Raw genomic sequence first — 20,558 nt, 5'->3', positions numbered from 1 at the left:
TTGGGAGCGAAGTGAGGGAGATAGAGTTTGGGGAAGGATGTAAAGGATAACCTCCCCCATTGGCTCTGGTCATGATCTCAGGGTTGTGGGATCAAGCCCTGTGGTGGGCTCATGCTGGTCGTGGAGCCCGTTTGAGATCTCTCTGTCTCTCTCCCTCTGCCCCTCCTCTCTCTCTCTTTCTCTCCCTCTCTACCTCTCCAAAAAAAAGCGGGGGGGGGGGGGGGAACCAATTTTCCTTCTGTTATTGCTTTCTTACAGGTCCTCAAGAAGGCTGCCTCAGTAGTGTGACTTACACGTCAATGATCCCTCTTCAGATGCTGCAGAACTACCTCAGGCTGGTAGGTGGCTGCTGCCAAGTGGAGTCTTAAGCTCCCATCTCTGACGCTGGAATATATTGGTTGGCCCATTTTCATGTTTGCAAGAGTATGAGTCCCTACTCACCCTGTGCCCTAACCCTGTGACCTTCCCCAGCAGCCCTCTCCCTAGAAGGCTGCTGGTCACTTAGTTCTGGGTTTCTGTCACAGTCGTGCATGTGTTCACTGCCTGGACCCAGGGACTGTTACCTGTCAAGTGTTATAATTGGAGCGGGAGATTGTCTTCCCCCAACATGGACTTGACATCAAGAAACCGATCATCAGTATGAAAGACAATGGCTATAAATAGCAAGATGCTTTGCTGTAAACTTTTATAATTGAAAACTAAGTTAAAAATGCTAGTATTAGTTAAAATATTGATTTGGCCACTTCAACGGAAATTGAACAGTTATAGCTTAAACAGTGTAGGAATTTATTTTTCTCAAACAGAGAAATCCCAGCAGGGAGAGAGCCAGCCAGAGGATGTGGTGCAGGGTGACCCCGGCAGGGTGTCAGCACCTTCTCTCTCACCGGGCCACTCTGACCCGGGGTATTGCATATGTGGGTTTGGTCAAAGAGAGTCACCAGGTTCTAGCCTGCGGGAGGAGAGCCTGGAGGGCAAGCCCCTTCCTTTCTGGGGAGTTGCACACATCAATTCTACCCACAACCCACTGACCAGAATTGAGACACAGGTTCACACCTCGTTAGGATATGTGGTCTTCTGCTGGGCAGCCGTGCACCCAGCTAAAACTAGTTCTGTTATTAAAGGGAAGAAGAATATGATTATCAAGAGAAAGCAAATTCTAGACAGTGAATAACTATAATGCTTTGCATTTGTCTGGTACTTAGTATATGCTAGACAGTGTGCCAAATGCTCATACGTGTCTTATTTATTCCTCAAAACATCCCTATGAGGTAGATAACATCATCCATCTTATGGATGAGGAAATTGAAGCAGAGGGCACATAATGTGCTTAAGGCCACGAGGCTAGTGAGTGATTCAGCCAGGACTGTGCAGTCCCTGCGACACGCAGCGGTGTCTGTGTGAGATCCATCTAATCTAAGAAACTAATATCGAAGGTATAAAACTTGAGGCAAATATTCATATTGTTTGCTGCCTTAATTTGGAAAGCTTTAAAAAAAAATGGGTTTGCCTATGACCCTTTACAAAAATTGTTTCCATTAACTATCAATTGATATCTTTGTTCCTCATGAAGTATTCAAAACCATTCTGTTGATGTGCTAGCTAAAGTCTAGAGTTGGGGTTGGCCTTTGTAAAAGTAGCCACAGTAGCATAGAAACATTTAGAGGCTTTACAATTGGGAAGAGATGGTGTCTTGTAAATCTGAGACGTTCATTTGTTTTCTTTGTCATGTGTTCCTCTCTCCCTACAGCTTCAAAGTAAGCCTGAGGGTTACATACAGGTGGGAGGGAAGGCTGTCTCCTTCCTGTGCTTTAGTGAAAGGTGAAGTTGTGTGACCAGTTGGTTTTCAGGAATGTGAGCCTAGGCTCCCAGTAGAATGAGCGTATAGAACCACTTTCTTTTCTCCCTTCTCCCTTCTCCCTTCTCAGCTTCTCTGTACCAGGCAAGGTTCTGGCTCAGGGCTTTTCATTCACTCAGATGATAAACAGAAAGGTGATGAAACAGATTACAAGTGCACATCAGGCTTGACAGCAGGTCAAATGAAATGTCTATTAGTACATTATATCCAGAATATTCCAAATATATTTATATGTGTATCTCCTAATGCATAAGACATGGTAACTACCAATGACCAACAAACCAGACACTAACTAGTTGTTAGTTCTAGTCTCAGTTTAATGAGTGTACACAAAAGGCTTTTTAAAATTCAACAATTATCCCCTGGATGAAGATAGTAAATATTTATCATGCACTTCAAAATTTAAAGTGATTCAGGCAATAAGATAATACCATGGTTGTGAATGTTTCATCTTCCACATGAGATTATAATGCCCTAATGAGACAGATAATATGTTAACACATTTTTGTATCCTGTTTAGTTATTTAATTCAGTTGTTTGACAGGTATTTATTGAGAGCCTTCCAAATGCAGACAGTATTTTAGAAACTTAGGATATACCTATGTGTGAGATGTGTTCCCTGACCTCATGGAGCTTACATTCTAGTGGGGGAAGAGAAGTAAGAAACAGATGAATAAATACATCTGTAATGACATGGCCAGTCAAGTATGCAAGTATATAGAAAAGTATGTAAGTATAAAGGAAAATAAAGCAGATAAGGAGATAAAGAGCCAGTGGGAAAGGTGGCAGAAAGAACTTCTGGATGGAGTTGTTAGCAAAGACCTTTCTGTAGTGATGTATAGACGGAAAACTAAATGAGGTGAAGGTGGTAGCCTTGTGAAGGGTGTTCGAAGCAGATGGAAGCTAGATCGCTTGGGATCATGGCAAGGACTTTGAATTTTATTCCAGGTGTGCTAGAAAGCCACTGGTAGGGTTTGAGCCAGAGAGTGACATATCCACCCAGTGCCACAGTAACTATAGGCACATCCATAGGTCTTTGAATTGTGGGAAATCTGTGCGACATGCAAATCTAGTAATATCTGACTTTACTCAGTATTATGTGCCGGGCTCTGTCGGAAGATAGGGAGGTTGTTTCATTTAATCGCTCCATGAGGGTAGGCATTTATATCAGTTACTCCCATTTTACAGGTGACTAAACCAAGATTTAAAGTAACTTGTCCAAGGCGAGCAAGCAGGTGGTAGAGCCTAAGGAGTTGCCCCTAGTCTGTCTTCCTTTCGCATGCTTGTAATAATAGTGTACTTATTAACCTGTTGGTTAAGAAGGAATCACAGTAACCAGTTGTAACTGTGTGTGTAAATGGATTACATAAAATGCATATATTAAAGCCTTTATGCAGAAAGCCACATGGATTGAAGACTTTAAATCAGATTTGTTTCTTTTTTTTAATGGTGTTATTTTTCAATACTTTCATTATATAATTAGAATAATACACATCTTAAATGTCCATTCTGACAGTTAATAAGGAAACATTTAACTTGATTGAGTTTTGAGTTGCTAATAATTTATTGTAATAGTTGAACTTTGTGTATTAACTCAGACTTTTCCTAGCCGGTTGCAGTTTTTATTACGTTATTTGCAACCTTCTTTTTTAATACTTCAGTGACTATGAGTAATTATTATATTAGAAAACTTGCATAGATCATCCTTATCTGAGCACTACTTTAAAAGGCAGGATCTGAATCCGCAGGACATAGTTCTTGGGATTCCACTGCCTGGTAGCCGTCCACCCCCATTTGTGCCACACTAACCATCAAGAATCAGGACTAGAGGGACGCCTGGGTGGCACAGTCGTTAAGCGTCTGCCTTAGGCTCAGGGCGTGATCCTGGCGTTATGGGATTGAGCCCCACATTGGGCTCCTCCGCTGGGAGTCTGCTTCTTCCTCTCCCACTCCCCCTGCTTGTGTTCCCTCTCTCTCTCTCTGGCTAATAAATAAATAAATAAATCTTTAAAAAAAGAAAAAAGAATCAGGGCTAGGAAATTCCACCTGCTCTTCATAGAGTCTCATAATAAATTTGCTATGTTCCCATTAAAATAATGTTGTAAATGATGACGGTTATGTATCTAAGGCCACAAATATCGATCTAGCAGGTAGCTGGCCAGTTCTAGCCTTATCTCTTTTAGGCAGGAGGAGTAAACGTGGGTAAGGCTCTAGTGGAAAGAAGAAGCCAGTGAATCTTTTGGCTTCCATGGGAATTATGGAAGAAGATTCTGGGCGGCCGGCAAGTGTCAGCCCAGAGGAGGTCTGGAGGACCAAGAGCTCATGAGTAGAGGCTGGGTGACAAGGGAACGGTTAGATCCAAAGTTATATCTTATGGTGGTTTGGTTTTTTGGTTTTGGAGTTTTTTGTTTTTTGGGGTTTTTTTTGGAATAACTACAATACCAAATTATTATGCCTGTGTTACTAAATGAGGGCCTGTCTTTATTTGAAATTAGTAACCAAGTCCAATCTTGGCTTTTCAAGTTTTAGTAAACTAATTTTTTAAAAACCTATGGTGTGTCTCTCTCTATGAACTGTAATTTCTCTTAACATTCCCATTAGTCTTTTATACCGATTCTATAAAGAGGGACCTCAGCATATGGCTAAAACCGTCTCGCTACCATGAAGGACTCTAGCTTTTTTGTAGCCGGGATGCTGGATGTGCCAGGATTGTTTGGGGGGATTTTATGCAAATCAGTTGACAGTAACTGTGTTGTTTGTGGCTCTGAAGTCCTACATAAATTCTTTAAAATCGATGTCAGGAGAGATCAGAACGAAAGTCCTCGCTATAAAGCCATGACACTTTAAGCTACAGCCATCTCAGCTTTACTGGCTCAGTAAAAACCTTTTATTTTTTATTCTTTTTTGAGTTCAGCATCTTAGCCGGACCAGGCCTAAAACCATTTTTCGACAGTAGAAGCTTTCCCTCAGACTCTGATGAGTGAAACTCGGAACAGAAGTTGAGGTTTATTGCTTTAAAATAAGGCGGCAAGTCTGAGAACACATCCCGGGTGCCCCCTGCGTGCCCTGCCGATGTGAAGCCGGCAGCTCCCTGGTGCACTCCAGCCGGCAGAGAACACGGTGGAGGGGAGCACAACCTAGAGCTGGATGGGCCTTTGTCAAGGTCATTGTTGCCCTTTAATCCAGAATTCATTTGCGTCACAAAGCACTAATTGACATGTGGTAAGAACTTCCTGAATGGGCTGTGGAGACACAAGAATAAAAAGGATTGGTACGGATTGTGATGATAAGGCCAGTGTCCCTTTCGTAATAAGCAGAAATGTGCCACTGTGAACGCATACTTTGGAGTAATTGTGGTGACTCTAATTCACCTTTCGAAAGTTGAGTTTGATTTTCTTAAAGAGCAGATCTCCTTTCAAAACAATTAAAATCTTTACCTTCCGTGCCCCCAAGTCTTGTCCGCCTGCCTACCTTCCTATCTATCTTTAGAGCCCTCTGCTGGCAGCATGAAGCATGCGTATTTATAATACCTAAGATCTTTGCTGTTCGGAGAAATGTTAATTTTTAGCTAGAGCAGATAAATGTGTTGTCTTTGCATAGCTTTGCATGTTTGCACCAGTCTCGGTAGAGCAACGGGCTCCTGGTAATTATTTTGTTGTTCAGATCTTAAATGGTAACCAACAAAACTACAACATTTGTGAGATAGAACAAATTACCATTAACAAAAAATTGATAATATTTGAAATGAGGAAAAACCCAATGGAATGCATGTATTAGAATGTATGAATGATCTGGAAGTCTGTACATTTGTTTCTCCATTTCTTTCCTTATTTATATCTTACCTTATTACAGAAAGGATATTAGACTATGTGAAGACAAAAAGCTTACTGCTAGTGAATGACCTTTTCAGGGAGATTTCAAATAGAATGTTTCCTGCCTGTATTTTGTAAGAACCTACAATCTGAGAACAAATGAGGTGTTGAAATTGAAGACAGCTTATCTATGAAATCGGGTCTCTTGCTGTTACGTGATTTCAAAATCAATCTTAAGACAGTGTAGGCAGTTTGACAGGAGAGCTGTAATGAATAGAGCGCTCTTGTTTTCAGAAGTGAGACAAGATTAAATAGCAATCCTAGTTGAAAATCTCAGGGGTAGAATATTCAGTAAATCTTGAAAATCTGTATCCTGTTTCACTGGTATGAAACAATCCAGTCCTTGTGAGAGAATTTCTACCCAATAAGTCATGGCAGTTTGGGATTAATTTGGAGAGTACAAGACTTCTGGTTTAAAATTGCACTTAGCTTGCGGTACCCAACACAATTTCCTACTAAAGTGCTTTTGAACAGTGATAAAACTTCACAATAACAGAGGAAAATAGAACTGAGGTCTCCCTTTGGCAAGAATCTGGAAAAATTTTCCAGTACCTTTAGGTGTAAGAGAGTGTTAAACCCACTTATTTGAGGCCTACCTGAAATTAGGTAGGAAGACGCTTTTATTATTTTTCTTTTACCATCTCACTCATATTCAAAAAAGCAAGGTTGATACCAGGTAGAAACTGGGGGTATATCCTTACTGCATAGTCTCTGCTTTTGGCAGCACCATGACCTTCTCCTCCATCTCCTGTCAAGATAGGCCCTTCTACAGGTTCATTCAGAGATTAAATCTAGAAATACCTGAGCAGGAAGTTGGTGGGCGGGCGCCGGTGAGGCTGCTCTGTGTGGGGGTGTATTACGTAAGCACCTTCAGCAGGATGGATGCTGGAGTGCCCTGCTCCCTGGGACTGCAGCGTAGCTCACGCATTTGCGTGCCGTGGTGGACAGCTCAGGGTCAGCCCACGGCAGCCATGCCACGTCCTGGAGGGTAACTCGCAAGTATAGACAGCAGCCCACCATCCAGCTGTGACCTAAGGCAGGATTCAGCCGAAAAATGAGCGGAAAGCGAGTGAAGCCAATGACCGTCAGCACATCCTGTTTTACTGCAGAGTCTGCGGTCTCACAGGACATAAGGAATAACAAGTTAACGACATCATACCTATGGAGGAACATTGCAGAACAGAATGGAGTTATCGTTCTGGAAACTCAGAATGACAGCACCTTAAAATTGCGAGATAAAATGGAAAATAATTTAGAAAATTATGTTCTTTCTCTAGAGAATGCAAGATCAACTGTGAAAGCAGGGCAAGAAAGCCACGGTAGAGAGAGGCTAAGATTAAAGCAAAAGTGTTGGCAAGGAGGTGGGTGAGGTAAGAAGCTCTAAGAAGAACTGAAAATGCAATGACGTCTTTAAACTTGTACTTGAGACAGTAAAGAGCGGAAGGGAGATGGTGATTATTCTGTTCCGTGCTGTGAAAGACTAGCTTAAGGAGCTCTGCCCGAAGTAGAAGCAAAGGACAAGACTTACGATAATGATGAGGAAATGGATACACTCTCCGAGGACATAGAGGGAACTTAAGCATTAGTGGTCTTCCTTCAAAATAAAATTAGAAGAGGAGAAATGACCAAAACCATAATGGAAGAAAAATTTTCTAAGCCAAAAAAAGGTCTGACTGTGGACTGAAAGAATTTACCATGTTCCATTTAAGATTGGGAGAAAGAGGTCACAACCAGACAAATCTGGGTAACTTTTTAAAATGATAAGTACAGTCCCTGTACCGGTCTTGGTCCTTGCTGGCACTTCTACCATTGCTTGTCTCACAGACCCCCAAAACCATAGACGACAGCCCGGGGCCAACTACTGCTGAGTTCATCCTGTGACTTCGGGGTGCTGATGTTCCTTGGGCAGCTGTAGCCACCGTCCTGTTTCTTTCAGGTATATCATTCTCCCTGATGCTGCCCTAGCCCCAAAGGGAATCCAGCTGCTTCCTTTTGTAGTGAAGGCTTAGCAGTAGTGGAATAATACTTGTATTCACAGAAAATCAGTGGTGGCTAGCAGGCATGTTGTCTTTCAGAACCTAAAACCCAGTCCCAAGTCCCACATTACTTGTCCCCTTCAAGGACCACTTCCCTTTTTAGCTCATAGTCTGACACCCAGTGGTCAAGCCTGGTTTTCCAGTACTTTCCAGGAGCTATCTCTAAGCATGTCTTGGTCTCTTTGGAGGCCAGAGCTCAAGCCCTAAAAGCCTCAGGCAAGGTGGGAGTCCCCTCTTCCTTCCATGCTAACTGCTTTCCCTCAGGTCTGCCTTCTACGTCCCAGAATTGGCTTCTTTCCTGTAATGATGGATCAGTGGCCTGTTTTTCACCAGGTCTACCCCAGCCACCCTCAAGAATGTGTCCTTCCCCCTGGATCTCAAAGGGACAAGCTCATCAGAATACAGGAGAGCAACATAGATGTCCTTAAACATGAACAGACCTTTTCACATTTAGCGTTTCTCTAAGTCTGGGTGACTCAGGCTTGACACGTGAGCCATGTCACCTGTACTGGTTAGGGTGCCACTTCACCTATACAGAGCTCTTCTGTAAGATCTTTCCAAGAAGAGAGCTGCTCCCAGGCATGTAGGCTGGGAGTGGGAGCTCAGCCCTGGGATGACAGGTGGAGGGGATGACTGCCTTCTACATCTCATTCTACACATCACTGGCTTTGTCCCATGCAGATGCCCACAGGCTTTCTGTCCCAGGGCCTGCTGCATCTCTTCCTGGTCTCAGGCAAGGTACCCTCACAAGTGAGGGGAAAAGGTGTAAAAAAAAAAAAAAAATCCTATAGGCATCCAGGCAGATTTTCTTTTCTACAGAATAAAAGTGATCAATCTCTACCCAGGTTTCTTTGAAACACTGAATTCCAGAATGGAACAATATAGGTAGTTGACCCAGTAATCTTACAATCATGAAGATGTCTTTTATGTAAGAAGTCAAAGATATTCTCTGATATGCAACAGCTGTAAAAAGATTACACTCCTATAGCCCTCTTAAAAAATACATAAATATACATATATCAACTATACAAAGAAAAAAGCTGAAGGAAGCATAAAATATTTTTTCTTCCAAGATTTTATTTATATTCAAGGTACTTAACATAGAGTGTAGTACTGGTGTCAGGGGTAGAATTTAGTGATTCATCACTTACATAGAACACCCAGTGCTCCTTACATCACATGCCCTCCTTAATGCCCATCGCCCATTTGACCCATCCCTCCATCCACCTCCCCTCCAGCAACCTCCAGTTCTCTGTAGTTAAGAGTCTCTTATAGTTTGTCTCCCTGTTTTTATCTTATTTTTCTTTCCTTTCCCCTATGTTCATCTGTTTCTTAAATTCCACATATGCGTGAAATCATTTGGTATTTGTCTTTCTCTGATTTATTTCATTTAGCAGAATACACTGTAGTCCCATCCACACCGTTGCAAATGGCAAGATTTCATTCTTTTTGATGGCTGAATAATATTCCATTATATAGAGATAGATAGGTCGGTCTGTCTATCTATCTATCTATCTATATCTGCATCCCACATCTTCTTTATCCATTCATCAGTCGATGGACATTTGGGCTCTTACCATGAGCCCTTTGAATCAGTGCATGTGCCGCTTTGAATCAGTATTTTTTTTTTTTAAGATTTATTTATTTATTTGACACAGAGACAGCCAGCGAGAGAGGGAACACAAGCAGGGGGAATGGGAGAGGAAGAAGCAGGCTTCCAGCAGAGCAGGGAGCCCGATGCGGGGATCGATGCCAGGACCCTGGGATCACGCCCTGAGCTGAAGGCAGACGCTTAATGACTGAGCCACCCAGGCGCCCCATCGAATCAGTATTTTTGTATACTTTGGTCAAATACCCAGTAGTGCAGTTGCTGGATCATAGGGTAGTTTTATTTTTAACTTTTTGAGGAACCTCCATACTGTTTTCCAGAGTGGCTGCACCAGTTTCTATTCTCACCAACAGTGTAAGAGGCTTCCCCTTTCTTCACATCCTTGCCAACATCTGTTGCTTCCCGAGTTGTTAATTTTACCCATTCTGACTGGTGTGAGGTGGTATTTCATCATGGTTTTGATTTGTATTTCCCTGGTGATGAGTGATGTTGAGCGTTTTTTCATGTGTCTGTTAACATTTGTATGTCTTCTTTGGAGAAATGTCTGTTCATGTCTTCTGCCCATTTCTTAACTGGATTATTTATTTTTTGGGTGTTGATTTGGTAAGCTTTTTAAATAGATTTTGGGTACTAGCCCATTATTGGATATGTCATTTGCGAATATCTTCTCCCAATTCATAGGCTGCCTTTTAGTTTTATTGATTGTTTCCTTTGCTGTAGTTCATTTTTGCTTTTTTTTCCCCTTGCCTCCAGAGACATGTCTAGTAAGAGGTTGCTATGGCCCAGGTCAAAAAAGTTGCTGCCTGTGTTCTCCTCTAGGATTTTGATGGATTCCTGTCTCACATTTAGGTCTTTCATCCATTTTGAAACTATTTTTGTGTATGGTGTAAGAAGGTGGTCTAGTTTCATTCTTCTTCATGTGGCTGTCCAGTTTGTTGAAGAGACTGTCTTTTTTCCATTGGATATTCTTTCCTGCTTCGTTGAAGATTAGTTGACTATGTAGTTGAGGGTCTGTTTCTGGGCTCTCTATTCTGTTCCATCCGTGTCTGTTGTTGTACCAGTACCACACTGTCTTGATGACTACAGTTTTGTAATAGAGCTTGAAGTCTGGAACTGTGATGCCTCCAGCTTTTTGTTTTTCAACATTACTTTGGCTCTTCAGGGTCTTCTGTGGTTCCATACAAATTTTAGGATTGTTTGTTCCAGCTCTGTGGAAAATGCTGGTATTATTTTGATACAGATTACATTGAATGTGTGGATTGCTTTGGGTGGTGTAGACATTTTAACAGTATTTGTTTCCAATCTATGAGCATGGAATGTTTTTCCATTTCTTTGGGTCATCTTCAATTTCTTTCATAAGTGTTCTCCAGTTTTCAAAGTACAGCTCTTTTACCTCTGTGGTTAGGTTTAGGTATCTTCTGGTTTTTGGTGCAATTGTACATGGGATTGATTCCTTGATTTCTCTTTCTGCTGCTTTGTTACTGGTGTATAGAAATGCCACAGATTTTGTACGTTGGTTTTATATCTTGCATCTTTGCTGAATTCATGTATCAATTCTAGCAATTTTTTGGTGGAGTCTTTCAGGTTTTCTATATAGAGTATCATGTCATCTGTGAAGAGTGAAAGTGTGATTTCTTCCTTGCTGATTTGGATACCTTTTATTTCTTTTTGTTGTCTGATTGCTGAGGCTAGGAAGGGAAGCATAAAAATATTTACAGTGGGTGATGACACTGTCAGTGGTTTATATTCTACTTCTTTATGTTGTATTTTCCAGGATACATTGAAATGAACGTAATTCATTGCTATTTTAAATAATCACTCAAAAGCAAAATAAACATTGGGAAAATTCAAACTAGAGCGCATCTGCAAGAGATAATAAAGAAAAACATTTGCAAGGGACAAAATACAGTAGGAACCATGTTCCCAGCCTGCGTACTGAACCTCACTGTGGAAGAGAAAGGGAAGAAAGAGTATGCTTCGTCTTTTTTTTTTTTTTTTAAGATTTTTATTTATTTATTTGAGAGAGAGAGAGCAAGCACAAACAGGGTGAGGGGCAGAGGGAGAAGGAGACTCCCCACTGAGCAGGGAGCCCAATGCGGGACTCAATCCCGGGACCTTGAGATCATGACCTAGGCCGAAGGCAGATGCTTAACCGACTGAGCCACCAGGTGCCCCAAAGAGTAATCCAATGTCAGCTCTTCCTATACAGAAACGCTACATAAAATACTATATAAGTATACAAATACTATATTTCATATTAAAATGAAAGACTTCAAGTGCCCAGTGAATAAAGTTAATCCTGAAAATATTATTTGTAATGTTTTCAAAGGCTGAGGACAGTCAGAAAGGGAATTTCCTACTTGGGTACCACTTTTTTTTTTTTTTTCTCTTCTTCACATTTTCACCTAAGATTTCCTCTTGGTTTATTAATAGGTCGAGCAATACCACAATGTCATTTTCCATGGCCCGGAAGGAAGCTTGCAAGACTACATAGCACATCAGCTTGCACTCTGCATGCAGGTATCCATTACTTGTGTACCCTCTCTTTTTGTCTGAAAATTTGAAAGTGTGTAGAACTAATCACTGATGTCTTATCACAGCACAGACAAATGGCTGCAGGATTCACCTGTGAAATAGTGAGAGCCAAAGTGGATGCCGGTTTCTCCAAGGAACAGCTAGTAGACCTGTTCATCAGTAGCGGTAAGGCCGTTCCAGCCAACTGAAGTGTCACGAAGGGCATGATCTTCAGTGATGCCGTTGAAAGGAAATAAGGTTTCTTTCTGGGGGGTGAATTTAAGGTGACTTTTCAAATATTCAACAGCCTTGAAATGGAAACGGGAACCTAGATGAACACGTGCAAAAAAAATATTTTCATGTATCTGTCATTGCAGTTATTGCTCATCCTATGTTTTTTCTTTTCTCCCCCCATCTTTTGTCTGTGAATCATCTGTAGTGAGCGTGCTATATAACTGGCATCAGAGGTGTATCAAGGGGGGGGTGTTGGGAGCCGCCCACCCTGGCAGAACTGAGTACTCTACCACTGGTGCTGTTCAGAGCTGCATGGTGATAATAAAGAGCAGAGAGGTTTTTAGTAAATAATTCATAAATTCTCTACAACCAAAGCACCCCTTCTTGAAGCACCTGAGTTAAACTTCCTCCACCTAACCCTTGGCACATCGACTGGCGCTTCGCTAAACCCATTGCACACGTTAATGAACTCATTTAATCTCCACCGTAGCCCTATGCGGGTAGGTGTCATGTCTGTTTCCAACGTGAGGAAGCTGGCACGGGGAGGGGAGGCTCGGTATCTTGCCATAACTCCAGAGTGGCAGAACCAGGATTAAATATGTTTATTAATATAGCTTTTTCGTGAATTTTCTGTCTTAGGCTCCTGAGGTTACCATTCCAAGCTTCACCACAGGGCGTGTTAGCATACCCTGCACAGCACAGCATGACCACCAGCTCCAATCCAGAACCAAAATGAACCAGACTCCAGTTTCCAAGGGCCCAGAGCCACAGAGAGCCCTGGGGAGAGGGTGCGGGAGGGGTGCAGGTGCAAGATCAGTGGTAGATGAGATGAAACACAAATCCAAATCTGTGTTGAGGTGTTTCTCATCTTTGGAGCCATGATCAAGGGAGAGACCACGTAGCTAGGTCAGCCTTGGAAGAAGAAAGGGCCAGCAGCTTTTACGTCAAGAACTAAAGTTTAAGAGGCCGGCTTGGGGAGGGATTGAGGGTTCCACAGACCTAGACACACATTTTAAGGATAGAAAAATCCTACCAGAATCAGAATGTTACTCTGGTGCGTGGGTCAGTCTTTGTTCAGAAACTAGTGAAAGTTAGCTACAGAAAGCTGTTTTTTTCTGCTGCTGTTACTAATAATCACTACCATTTATTAAGCTCTGACTCTGGTAGGCCCTATTCTCAACACTCTGATTTATAAACATGAGGACATTTGAAACAGGAGGTTGGAGGATCCTGACAGGAGATACCCCAGCAAGAACACAGCCAAGCAGGCCTCAGACTGCTACCGAGCCTGCCCTTCCTCAAAGCCAGCCACGGCTCCGTAGAAACCCACCTGTGCTGACATTTCTATTTCCCCCCTTGGTCTTATAACAAAAGCCCACTACATTTTTTCCAACTTTCAGTCTTGTTTCATCTCAGAGTAAGAAGCTGAAATATTTTGTTCTCACCCTGTCAGAGCAGATAGCAATCATAGACTGGATTCTGCTCTCTGCTCTAAGCTGAGAGAGCTAAGAAACTTAGCAGTGAGTCAGGTCATAAAAGGGTGTAGAGGTGCCCGCACAGCATTTCTAAACCTGTTGGTGGGCGGGCATCTTAAGAGTTCCTCTTCCTGTTTCCCAGTTTGGTGAGTGGCACATCTCTCAGCCTCTCCCACTTGAAACTCTCGTCTTATCAGCAGGCTTGACCACCTGAACGTCCACAGTGCCAACAGGCCACGTTAAAGGGTGAAGTGGGCTCGCTGGGGCTGCGGGGAGCGGGGAGGCGTCTCCATCTGCAGGAGGACAGCCGCTCTCAGCAGCCAGTTGCTGGAGGTGGTGTAGGTCCAGTGTCAAGTGCTCCTGGGACTTTTAAGAAGTCAGAAATCCTGTTTTATGTAAAATGCAGGATTTTCTTCTTTCAGTGTTGTCAGTTATTTCACTTTTTAAAGCCATAGGAGGACCAGATAGAACTTCCAGATCCTCTTTCATGGACCCCTTGTCTTCATCCCACGTCGTCCATAGTCACGTCCTGCTAGATGGGTCCCAGCATGCCTTTTTCATCCGTTCTATTGGTACCATCCTACCTTATGCCCCCTTTTCTCGTATCTCAACTCCTTTCCTATGACTGGCTGCTCTGCCGACTGCTTCTCCCCCTCACACATCCTTCACGGGCAGTCGGACCCTTAATTAAAAGCTGTGTGTGATTCCTGCCCCACACATCCTTCTCTCACCCACTGAACTAAGTCAGTGCCGTTCAAGGCCTTCCTTTCAAGGACAGTGATTGGCTTATCTGACCCTTTGTTTTTTTAGTTGAGATATTACTGAGATATACCATCGTATGACTTTAAGGCGTACAGCGTGTTGATTTGATACGCTTCTGTACTGCAAAATAATGACTGTAACATTAGCTAGTCCCTCTGTTACCTCACACAATTACTATTTTTTTGGGGGTGGGAATGTTCAGGTGGACTTTCTTAGTAACTTTCAAGTATGTAAAACAATATTGCTAACTGTAGTCACCATGCAGGACTTTAGATCCCCAGAACTTACTCATCTTATAACTGAAATTGTGTATCCTTTGATATCTCCCCATTTCCCTCACCCTGGCCCCAAACCCCTGCCAACCATTTTACTCTGTTAGCGTAGGTTCGGCTTTTCAGATTCCGTATGTAAGTGATATCATACAGTATTTGTCTTTCTCCGTCTGACTTGATTCCCTTAGTGTAATGCCCCCGTGGTGCACCCTGTGGTTGAAAATGGCAAGATTTTCTTCTTTCTCAGTGAGTGAAGAATAGTCCATTCTGTGTATACACCACATTTTCTTTATCCATTCATCTGTTGACAGACACTTGGGTTCTTTCCGTTTCTTGGCTATTGGGAATAATGATGCAGTGAACATGGGAGTGCAGATTACTCCCTGAGATCCTGATCTCATTTCCTTTGGATATATACCTAGAAGTGGGATGGCTGGACAATGTGGTTATTTTGAATTTTTTGAGAACTTCCATACTGTTTTCCATAGTATGGAAATGTACCAATTTACATTCCCACCGTCAGTGCTCAAGGGTTCCCTTTCCTCCACATTCTTGCCAGAACTTGTTATCTGTTGCCTTTCTGACGATAGCCATTCTGCCTGGTATGAGGTGAGATCTCACTGTGGTTTTGTTTTGCATTTCCCTGATCATTAGTGATGTCAAGTATCTTTTCATGGACTTGTTGGCCATTTGTATGTCTTCTTTAGAACATTTGACCCTTTCAAAATGGATGTCTGTGCTCCAACAGAGTATGCTGTTTCTTCTTTATGTGTCCTTTGCTTTTCTACTCTGAGTCTTAGTTCGTGTGCAGCTCTCATCTAGAATGATAGAGTAAACACACACCCCCGCCCCCCGCCACACACACACACACACACACACACACTGACTACCAACATGGCGGGTGCTGTGCAAAATAGTATGTGTACAGTACTGCTTAAAACAGACATGGTTTTTGCCTTTCTGGAAACTACAGAAAAAGCCCCTGTTAAAATGCTCTAAGGACACCTCAAATGAAAGCTTCTCTGATCCCCCCAGATGTGACTTCTCCCTTTAATGAACATCAGTAGATTTTGTTTATAACCATGTCCCACATCACTATAGGTCAAGACAGTGAGGCTATTATCTGACCTTTGGCCTTGGCCCATGCACACATGGTGAGCTCCTTGAAGGCTAGCACTGTACCTTATTCTATTTTGTCTTGTACACTGATAGCTAATAATTATTGGTGATGAGTGGGTGAATCTGATAGAGGAAGTAGCATGAGCAAAGACAAAGAGAATGTCATCTTCAGGTGTCTGTAAGTGGAAAAGCCTGCTTAGACTGGATGTAGAAAGACATAAGGTGAGAGAGTGCAAGAGTTGATAGGGGAGTAGGTGATGATAGGACATAAAGATAGAGTGATTTGGAGTTTAAAAATGAAGTTTTTGAACAGACTGAAGCCAAAAAAAAAAAAAAATCTCCATTTTAACTACCCTTTTATGTAGGAAAGGACATAAATGGGACAGGACTTGATTCTCTATTCACCTCAATAATTTGTAATTATCAAATATCTTTCTTCTTCTTTTAATAACACAAGTAAGACACAAAGGTAGGTTCATCTGCTAAGACCTTTTTTTTTTAAGATTCTATCTATTTATTTTGAGAGAGAGAGAGAGCATGAGCAAGGAGGAGGGGCAGAGGGGGAGAAAGAAGCAGATTCTCCCACTGAGTGGGGAGCCCGACACGGGGCTCGATCCCAGGGCCCCGGGATCATGATTTTGGCTTAGGTCATGATCACAAGGTTGTGAGATGGAGCCCTGCCTCAGGCTGTGCACTGGCGTGGAGCCTGCTTAGGATTCTCTCTCCCTCTGCCCCTGCCCCCTGCTCGCTCTCTATTGCTCTCTCTCTCTCTCTCAAAAAAAAAAAAAAAAAAAAAAGCCAAGACTTATATGGAGATTAAAATAAAATGGTTCCCATGAAGAAAAGACTGTAGAACAAAAGAACACATTAAAAAAAAGACCTAGCACTAATGTTACCAAGGGTTATTTTGTGTTTATTTTAAAATAACATCTTCCTAAAATAAAATTAAGAAAAATAACATCTTTTCATATTGCGTTTTGTGAGAGAGAGTCACAGCATATGGCTCTGTTGTTTGGTAAAGGAGGTGTGAGCGTGTATTAGAATTGGGTCAAATTTTCCCTTAGTGTAAGGTATGTAGTTAGGTCAGCAAGACAGATACTTTTAAAATTACATGTGACAGTAAGGAGTAAAAAAAAATTTTTTTGAATACTAGATTGGTATTTTTAAGTAACACTTGGAATTCTTGAGAGAACTTTCCTTTTTGGAAGTAATAAAGATAGAATTACCATATTAATAGTACGAGAATAGGGTCATTGGAGTCCACACAGCTGAGTTCACCTCCTTGGCCCTGCATTACCTGAGGCTCTTGGAAGGTTTGCCCCCTGCTTCTTAGCTGGACTCAGAGCCTTGTTCTCAGTGGACCATAGAAGACAGGCTGCTTTCCATCCCAAGGGGCAGATTATGGACTCGTGGTCACTTTAGACGCAAAGGAGTTTGGATTTAACTATAATAGGCTAATTATTTTTAAACCAACAAGTGTTGACTGAATCTCCAGAACTTTTAATACAAGGGTGTACGTGTCTGATTAAGATCACCAATGTGCAGGAGAGGAGCGGGGCTCACACAGCCTATACAGCTGAAGAAAAAGGACCGAAAGAGATTTGTTTCAGAAATAGAGCTTGAAGTAGCCTACGGCAAGGGGACCTACATGGCTGACTTCCTGGCAGCAGCTGTAGCGCGCGGTGCGTGGCCTTGTCTCGTGCCTTAGAACCCGGTCGGGGCTGGTTAATCCTTCAAACTGGAGACTTCCTGCTCCTGGGGTTGGTTAGACCTGAAACTCTGCTAAATAAGCTGAAGTAGACACATGCTATTTCACCGATCGAATTTACCTTTGGACCAACTGATTTAAGGATGTTGAACTTAAGTAGTTAGAGAAGTGGGTGACGGAAAAAATGAGGTCATGAGACTGGCGGTGAAGACGAAGCTTTTCAGCAGAGAAGCCCAGTCTATTTGACCCTGGGTTGGTATCTCCTGGGACACCAGGATAAAGACGAGGTGGAACCCCAACCCAGCTGTTAGAACGGCAGCCCTGCCCCCTTTCTGTCTAGGGCACAGGTTATCCATTTAATGGGCGATTCACTGATTAGCCATACAGCCCTGGCTGGTGGACCTCAGAGAATGTTAAGCACTTTCCAAAAGCTCTCCAGGGCCCCTGTGAACCCATTCATTTTATCTCCCGCCTGAATTCTCCGTGGCCGGCCCCCTGCTCCGGGCCCAGCGCCTGCGGGACATCTGTGACGGGATGCTCCCTCCTCAGCTGCGCCCCCGGTGTGCTCGTGCCGCTCTTGCTCACCTGCGCTCGGCCTTCCGCTCCCCAGCCGCGCAGCTGCTGCTCTCAGCGCCTTTGTTCTGTACCTTGGCCCTGGACGAGGCTCCCATTATCCCCTGCATTCGCCTCAGCTATCAGAGCCTGTAAGTGTGTTTTCCTTTTTCTTTTCTCTCCAGGCGTTCTTTGCACCAGAGTGAGATTTCAAAGCAGGAATCCAATCCTGTTTATCCCCCTCTTTAGAGACTGCCATGGCATCCCAGATCTGGTGGTTTCTCCCTACCAACACGACATTCTCGGTCTTCCACTTGTCATCTGTGGCTGAGTTCTGAGGCTGCATATCATTAAGCCTCACCCCAGGCTGCACACAAAATTCCAATGGCCCAGCCCAGCCCAATGAAATCAGAACATCTGGAAGTGGATCCCAGGGGATGGTTCCCTGCAGCCCAGGGGGAGTACATGGTCACTGCTTGACTGCTGCCCCCCCACCCCCACCCCGTGGCTACTTGATCCCATTCCGTTGATGTGACTCCACCCCAGGCTTCCAGCCAGTCCCAACCAGAGCTTTCTATCAGCTTTGAGCTCACCATCCTTCACTCTTGCGGCTGTTCTGACCTTGACTTGATCCTTAGTCCCTTCTAGGACTGAGCCCTGCCCAGTCTCCATTCTCGGCCAATGCCATCTCTCACAACTAGAAAGCCTTCTCCTGACCTGTCTACCTTTGAAGATGCTATTCCTTAAGATAGGTGCATTTTAAAATGCCACATCCCCAAGTTAGAGTCAGTCCCCTCTGGTACGCCATAGCACTTAGCATAGGACATACAGCGAGGGGGCAAGGGATGAACGTTTGTTGAAATGCAGATACATGTTCCTGTAGAGAGATTCTGGCTGGACACAGCAGCTTCAAGGCCGCTGGAGCTGGCCGTACCCTCAACACAGATCAGGGAAACACTGCAGACTTTTAGTCCTTGGTTACAGCAAAGCAGGTGCACGTACCATTCAACCTGCTCTGATTTTTATCACTGGGTAGAAAAGGTGAGTTTATCATTGTTGTTTTAATGAACTATAGATCTAGCATACTTCCACATTGAATGTGTTTCTGAAAGAACGTTTGCTGAGAAGCACAGACTTTTTAGCACTTTTTACTGAATAGCCGTGTTGAAAGGACTCAGGCACACAGCAGACACTAGTGGTAACAGCCCCCACAAAACAACTAAATTGAGAGGTGGCAGCTACTGTTTCCAGTTTTCTAGTTTTAAAGCTTCATAGCCTGCAGAAAAGCTATTTCAGTCTCAGAAGAGATTCATTTACAGTGTTCGAAGAGTTCTTTTGAAAGTGAAAATGCATCTGTCTAGAGTAACAAGGGGGACTGGAGTATAATCTGTTATTATGAATATTGGTGAAAAGTGGAATACTTGATAAAATTACTCTCAAGTATTTTAAATTGATCTCTTTTTCTCAAGGTTAATTTGGCTAAGACTGAGGCATCTTAGAATCTTAAAGATTAAAAAGTGATTTTAATTTTTGACTAATTCACTGGTATGTAGAAGTAGTATATACAAGTTAACTACATTATTAACATTCGAGTGCTTAGTGGGTGCTGGGCACTGTTTCAAGTACATTCTGTCTACAGACTGCTCGTTTCCTACATATAATCTTCCATTTACTTTCCATTTTTCATTTTGGGTTGATACGCAGTTTAGCGCCCCCTTCAGTAGGAGGTCCACTAAGGATGATTCAGAAGGCCTGGGGCACCTGGGTGGCTCAGTCAATTAAGCATCTGACTCTTGATTTCAGTTCAAGTCATGATCTCAGGGTCTCAGGGTCCTGGGGTAGAGGCCTGCGTGGGGCTCTGCATTCAGCACGGAGTCTGCCTGAGGATTCTCTCTCCCTCCCTCCTCACTGCTCGCGTGGCCATGCGCAAACCTGCGCACACTCTCTCTCAAATAATCCTAAAAAAAAAAAAAAGAATCGGAAGTCCTAGTCCTTCCTTACAACGGTCGTGAAACCCTAGTCAAACCACTTTAACCTCTCTGAGGTCTGTAAAATGAAAGGATGGATCTGCTTTTCTGAGGTCCTATTTCCATACAAAAGGTCTGACCTTTTGTATTATGAAATATACATCCATAAAATACATAATACCTATATTTATAGACTTATATTTATAGATCAGGAAATAATTCTAAATAATATAATCATTTAGGCACCAACCAGGCCAAGAAATAGACTCTCCCAGCTTCCAGAATGTGGCCGTGGGCCCCATCCCTGTCCATAAACCCTTCTAGAGGTAACCATTAGTCCATCTTTTGTGATAACCATTTCTTTGCTTTTCTTTATCATTTTACTACCTTTAAATCCCTTTACTACCTTTACTCCCTTGTGAATCCCTAAATTATATATTTAGTGCTGCCCGTGTTTGAACTTTACGTGGTGAAACCATATTATATGTATCCTTTTGTGATTTGCTTCTTACTGTATTGTTTGTGGCAGTCCTGCATGTTGATGCTTGTTGTCGGTTCACCGTCCTCTCCAGTCTCTGAAATA

General features: G+C 42.9%; 1 protein-coding gene across 3 annotated transcripts in view; it reads left to right on the top strand.

Annotated features, from left to right (window-relative positions):
• Positions 1 to 20,558, top strand: part of CTTNBP2 (cortactin binding protein 2) — a 145,571-nt gene that overhangs the window by 107,458 nt on the left and 17,555 nt on the right. For all 3 annotated transcript variants that reach the window (XM_026510029.4, XM_044387842.3, XM_026510030.4), the window contains exons 12-14: positions 259 to 338; positions 11,806 to 11,892; positions 11,973 to 12,072. In XM_026510029.4, coding sequence (XP_026365814.3) covers positions 259 to 338; positions 11,806 to 11,892; positions 11,973 to 12,072 — 267 coding nt within the window. The remainder of the gene's footprint in view (positions 1 to 258; positions 339 to 11,805; positions 11,893 to 11,972; positions 12,073 to 20,558) is intronic.

This window comes from Ursus arctos, unplaced genomic scaffold, assembly GCF_023065955.2.
Source record: "Ursus arctos isolate Adak ecotype North America unplaced genomic scaffold, UrsArc2.0 scaffold_3, whole genome shotgun sequence".
In the NCBI taxonomy this organism is placed as follows: Eukaryota; Metazoa; Chordata; class Mammalia; order Carnivora; family Ursidae; genus Ursus; species Ursus arctos.
Note: the sequence above shows the minus strand (reverse complement) of the source record. Positions and strands in the feature narration are given on the sequence as shown.